A 6201-nucleotide genomic window follows, 5' to 3' on the forward strand; every position below is an offset into this window, starting at 1 on the left:
TTAGCGCAGTGGTTCTTAACCTTGTTAGAGGCATCGAACCCAACAGTTCATATGCACATTCACCGAACCCTTCATTAGTGAAAAACAAAAATATGACTTCTTACAAATTCAAGACATAAAAACGCATTTATTCCAAACAGAAAAAAAATAAATAAAATTTCAAGACATAAGTATTAAGTTTTTTACATTTTACGACGTACTATAACAACAGTCGAACGTTGACTCCTGAGCTAACGAAATTTCCCACTGCACTGAATGCACAAGCAATGTAATCATTAATTGACATTTTAAGTCGGGTATGTCTTAACCTCCATGGCAGAGGCTCCGTCGAACCCAGGTTCAGAACCACTGGATTAGCTGCATACCTGGTTCACACTCCTTACCAGTAGGTGGCAGTAATGTACCTGAAAGTTTCTTGCCAACCACCATAAAACTTCAGGAGAAGAAGACAGAAACCAGAGGGGTGGCTCGTGTTGGATTATGGATACATTTTTCAAAAGTACACATAGCGGGAGTCCATCTTCTGCTATTAGTATTATTCATGGTGATGATGAGAGATCCAGTAGGGTTAGCAGCGTCAGAACCAGCACAGCGGGAGTGGATGCGGAGGGTGACATTGACGCCAGCATGTCCCTTGACTCTTCAACTCGGTTGCTGGAAGAGTCTGAGGAGGATTCGGAGGTGGAGGAGACTGACGCTCGGGAGCTGGAAAATGCCGAAGCCACCAGGGCGCTAAAACGCTACCTCGAGAACTGCGAAAAGTAAGATAATGCATTTTTTCGTCATATTCAGGTATATTATAGTTGATTAATTTTCACCATTACTCGTGAGGCCGATTGAGAGAAATCTGCTCTCGTAGGTTAAAAATGTGTATTTGCATACATTTTTAGAGATGTTATGTATACTGTAATCTCCTTGTTGCCTCGTTTTCGATTTGATGAATTTTTAATGCAGTATTTCTGTTTATCGCAGACGTAGGGATAGTCGTCGTCCTTTTTCTTAAAAAAATAAACAAACAAACCTGATCACCAACGCACACACTCAGGCACATTTATGTACCGTTATACTTTCATACTAGTAATCAATATTTCATGAAAGTACACTCAATCTAATCAATATTTCATTAAATTACACTCAATCTAACACATTCCAAAAATTGCGGCATTTAAACAATTTACCGCCTGTAAATTGATTTATATAGTATTTTTTGTACTTTTGAACCTGTTTTTCAACACAGCAAACGATTCACATCTTTACAAAAATGACAACTTTTAAATTTAATTTGCCTCCTTTTTTCAAGCTGTTTTCAGGGATACTCTTGCCTATAAAAATATTTTAATTATGTTGCATACCTATGACATTCAATTTGGGCTAGTCGCAACACTTGGTTTATTTGGAAAAAAAATCACCACTCACCTGTTAACTATTTATTTGAATTATTTTATTTTTTATTTTTTAGATTTTACATCTTTTCAAAGTTCTTGAAACGTGAAGGCATGGGCAAGAGCAAAGTGTACACTGGCAGGGCCAAGTGTATGCAGCCTTTTTGCAAAAACACAGGTGTGACCTACACCTCAGTTTCCAGGGCCCATCTTACCCGGCACTATGAAAACGTGAGTTAAAAGCTTGAAATGTATTTTAATGAAAACAGTTAGACTTTTATACTTAGGGACAGAATGAACAAAAGTATAAAATAAGTGCAATTAATTCTAAAGAGAACAATATTTAGTAAATATTATTTTTACAATTTTTTTGGGGGGGTTCAAATAGGCGCACCCTGGACAGAAGCACGAGCTCACCGCCGCGCTGGCTGGAAACAGTAAGCGTGGCCGTAGCCACTCCATGGAGTGTCCCTCCAAGAGGCGCCACCTCTCAGTGGAGGAATCTGTCAGGCACAAGTTCAGCCAGGACATGGCCAAGAAGATTGTTACAAGGTGAGGAAACATGAACTCGAAAAATATCAGTTTAATTTTCCTCTGGGTTCAAGTTTCGTATTTGTTTACAAATATTTAAAATTGATTATTTATCTTCTTCATAATGCTGCTAATTTAATCAATCATTATTTATTAGCAGATGTATGCAATTATTTTTAAATGTCCTTTTACAGGTGGTTTGTGGAAACACTTTCCCCCCTCAGCCTTTGTGAACACCCCTACACACGGGAGATGTTTGCCTACCTCAGTCCTCAGTTCCAGCTCATGTCCAGGAACACCCTGGCGAGGGACCTGGGTGATCTGATGGATAAAGCCAAGCTGCAGCTCAACAACCTGCTGTACAAGCAGACGTGGGTGGCAACCACTGCTGACAGCTGGTCGGTGCAGAGACGGTAAAGCTATACATTTGTCATATTATTTTGATTTGATCTACTCTACTTTACATATGACAGACACATTTATTACATGATTAATATAATCGTAATATTTCCACAGTGCCTTCCTGGGCATGACTGTGCACTGGATAGATCGGCCCAGTTTGAAGAGGATGAAGGCAACCTTGGCATGCAGGGAGTTGAAGGTAGAAATGAAAACATGTCATGTGTGGATTTTACAAAATATATTTTGTTCTTAATTTGAGTGACTTGGCCCGAGTTAAAAAAAAAAAATTGAAGCCTAATAAGTACTGAATAAATCTTGAGAACAAAAACAAGAAATATTTTTCCCAGGTCAGCCAGACACATGAGCTCCTGGGCGAAGTCATCCATGACATCCACCAGGAGTTTGGCATTGCCAATAAGGTGGTCGCTACCACCACAGACAATGGCGCAAACTATGTCGCCGCCTTCGATGCCTTTGGGGAACAGAAGGAGAGGCTGGTGGTTCAGGAGGAGGATGAGGAAGTGTTAACAGCGCAGCTTTGCGACGTCCAAGGACAGCTTGACGCCGAGGACAATGACTCCAATCCCCATCTCACTCTGCCACCTCACCGCCGCTGCTGGTAAGAAATAGCAGATTTTGAAGATTTAACTTTGAAAGCGAGGTGCTACTTTCAATGTTTATTTTGTTCCAGTGTGCATACCATGAACCTCTTGGCGACCACGGACATAAACGAAGTCGTGGGCTGGAGCAGGGGGCACACTCCTTGGCGCAAGGCAACCGCCAAGGTCCAATACCTCTGGAAACTCCAGAAACAGAGCCTTATTGCTGCCAATCAGCTCAAGACAGCTATCAAGAGGAAGCTGACAACTCCGGTTTTAGTTAGGTAATGTATTCTCCAAATCATGAATTACCGTATTTTCCGGATTCTAATTCGCTGCGGAGTATAGGTCACACTAGCCATAAAATGCATAATAAAGAAGAAACAAATATATGTCACACTGAGTATAAATCGTATTTTCTGGGGAAATCTATTTGATAAAATCCAACACAAAGAACATACGAGTCGTCTTGAAAGGCAATTTAAAATAACAATAAAATAGAGATATGTTAACATTACATGACGCATAAACAAGGAACCGAGACCGTGCTTGGTATGTTCACATAACATATGAAGCGTTATTCAGATAACTCTAGCATGAAGAAGATACATACATCATAAGTTTACCAAACCATCAGTGTTACTCCAAATCACTAAATCCAATGAAATCTGCATCCTCTGTGTCAGTTTTAAAAAACTCCCCCAACTCGGGTGGGAGAAGATGTGGCGCTTCCTCTTCTACGTCGCTTACGTCAGTCTCATCTTGATTTATCAACACGTGCCTCTGGCGCCCTCTTGTGGTGTAATGTGAAAATAACATGTGAAATGATAATTTCACACAAGTCGCTCCGGAGTATAAATCGCAACCCCAGTCAAACTATGAAAAAAGTGTGACTTATAACCCGGCAAATACGGCATATTAATTGTCTCTCACTTTTTTTTTATTTTATTTTTTTTAACGTGTGTTATCGCTGTAGGTGGAACTCCTACTTCAACAGTGTGAATGTGCTGCTGGAGGTGATGTCTCTGCCTGAGCAGGTGGAGGCCATCAACAACATCATTATGAACCAGCCCGGAGGCAAGGCAGGAGCGGCAATTCTGGATCAAGACATCAGCGTATGAAAAAAATAAAATTAATTTAATTTGTGAACCATTACCGATGGGCAAAAACAGCCAGTTTGTGCCGCTTTTCGTAGTCTGTTGCGCATCAAGTTTCCTCGTGAACTTTTCAGGTCCTGACGGAGTACAGGGATGTCATGAAGCCTGTGGCGGACACCCTGGACAGCCTGCAGGGGGAGGACAACGCCTACATGGGCATCCTCCTCCCGACGCTCCTGGTCTTGAAGAGGTGGCTGCTACAGGACCAGCAGAGGGGTGAGCTGCAGTATGCCCAGCCCCTGATCCAGTCCCTTCTCAGAGGCTTTGACAAAAGGTGTGTGTATAAAATGTTGTAATACATTTTACTCTCTATTCAGGGGTGCTGGAGAGGAGGTTCTGTCGGGATGACGAGTCTCAGATTTAGGAGGAGCAGTGTGGGTTTTGTCCCGGCCGTGGAACACTGGAAGAACTCAACACCTTTGGCAGGGTCATCGAGGGTGCATGGGAATTTGCCCAACCAGTCAACATGTGCTTTGTAGACTTAGAGAAGGCGTTCGACCCTGTCCCTCGGGGAGTTCTGTGGGGCGTGATTTGGAACTATGGGGTACCGAACCCTCTGATATGGGCTGTTTGTTCCCTATACCAGCTATGTCACAGTTTGGTTCGCATTGCCGGCATTAAGTCGGATTCATTTCCATTGACGGTTGGACTCTGCTAAGGCTGCCTTTTGTCATTACAAACAACGTTTATGAACATAATTTCTAGACACAGCCAAGGCGTTGGGAGGGTCCGGTTTGGTGGCCTCAGTATTGCATCAGTATTGTGATGCGGACTTTGTATCGGTCTGTCATGGTAAAGAAGGAGCTGAGCCAAAAGGCGAAGCTCTCGATTTACCGGTCGAGCTACGTTGGATGGATCGATGGATGAATGGATGTTTATAATAGTGCGTGTGTGTGTCTGTGTGTGTATTTATCTACCTGACGTTTTGAAACTGAGATTTACAGTGCTATTCATTTTTAGGTTTGGCGTCCTCTTTGAGGACCAAGACCTGCTCATGGCCTCTGCCTTGCACCCATCCTTCACCCCTACCATCCTGGCAAGAATCGCCCCGAACCAAGCCAACGCCATCAAGGACAGAATCGTCAGGGAACTTAAGGCCATGGTGCGGCAAAGGGCAGCCAAGGCCCAGGCTGACGTGATGAGCTACCAGGACCGGGTTTTCCAGTAATAGTTCATATTTATACTCAAAACATTGAAGACAACTGTTGTTGCCCTGTGAATGACTGGTAACGACGGCTTCGTTACCAGTCATCGGTTTTACCCCGCCTACTGCGCGAAGACAACTGGGATAGGCTCCAGCATGCCCGCGACCCTCGTTAGGATAAGTGGATAAAAACATAGATGAATGGATATCTATTGTCTGTTATTCAATGTTGTTTTCAGGCATTCTATAAATTGTCTTTTTCTTCCCATTTCACTAAAACATCTAATGATGCTTACAGGGAGCTGTTTGGCGCCGACCAGGATGGGGTAGACCAGGATGTGGAGGAGGTGCTTAGGGCCACCATCCATGACTGGAAACCCAAGCAGGAATCGCTTTCCTGGGCCCTCTTCCCAAAGGATCACAGGGAGGCATGGGTGGACTTATTTATTAAATACAACACTCCACTCCCTAGCTCCGCTGCTGTGGAGAGGGTATTTTCAACAGCCGGTGACATCGTCCGGCCAAAGAGGACCGCCCTGGCCAATGCCAGCTTTGATAAGCTTGTCTTCCTCAAGGGAAACTTGAACCTATTGGGGTTCCCCACCTACAAGGGGCAGTTTGAGGATAAGCAGCAGGGGGCCAAACAAGAAAGAAAATAGTCTTTTTTTTTGTGTGTGTAAAGTTGTTCGCGCTGTTCATAATTTATAGTTTTTTTTTGTAAAGTGTTCCACCACACTGTTTCACAGCAAATCAAATTGTGTGCTGTTGTAGATATTTTTTTTTTTACTGCTGGTCTTAAAATAATGGTGACTGGAATAGGAATTTGAGTGGGCATGGAAAAGCGTGTCTCGAATTCAAATATTTGCAGAATAAAATCTTGCAATGCTTTTGTGTGTACTGGCCCTTTAACTGAGAGTTCACCTCTGGTCACTGTGCTAGACACAAGAGTCAAACTCAAGGCCCAAGGGCGTGATCTGGCCCGCCAC

The 6201-nt window shown here is 43.2% G+C and overlaps 1 protein-coding gene across 4 annotated transcripts; it reads left to right on the forward strand.

The window, feature by feature from the left end:
- Positions 1–434: 434 nt before the first annotated feature.
- On the forward strand, positions 435–5915 carry LOC109529306 (uncharacterized). 4 transcript variants are annotated; one of them, XR_002170815.1, is made up of 11 exons: positions 435–761; positions 1460–1613; positions 1771–1934; positions 2108–2326; positions 2430–2514; positions 2663–2934; positions 3007–3198; positions 3891–4029; positions 4146–4287; positions 4389–4508; positions 5032–5109. XR_002170815.1 is itself a non-coding variant. In XM_019892630.1 (11 exons), the coding sequence occupies exons 1-11, from the start codon at positions 481–483 to the stop codon at positions 5872–5874; spliced, it is 2271 nt and encodes a 756-aa protein (XP_019748189.1). In that variant the 5' UTR covers positions 435–480; the 3' UTR covers positions 5875–5915. The 4 variants fall into 4 exon arrangements, 3 of the variants coding, with proteins under 3 accessions (XP_019748189.1, XP_019748190.1, XP_019748191.1); XM_019892630.1 differs by lacking the exon at positions 4389–4508 and adding an exon at positions 5514–5915 and having other exon boundaries at positions 4146–4345; positions 5032–5235; XM_019892631.1 differs by lacking the exons at positions 1460–1613; positions 4389–4508 and adding an exon at positions 5514–5915 and having other exon boundaries at positions 4146–4345; positions 5032–5235.
- The last annotated feature ends 286 nt before the right edge of the window (positions 5916–6201 follow it).

The sequence above is a fragment of the Hippocampus comes genome, unplaced genomic scaffold, assembly GCF_001891065.2.
Source record: "Hippocampus comes isolate QL1 unplaced genomic scaffold, H_comes_QL1_v1.1 scaffold47, whole genome shotgun sequence".
Classification (NCBI taxonomy): Eukaryota; Metazoa; Chordata; class Actinopteri; order Syngnathiformes; family Syngnathidae; genus Hippocampus; species Hippocampus comes.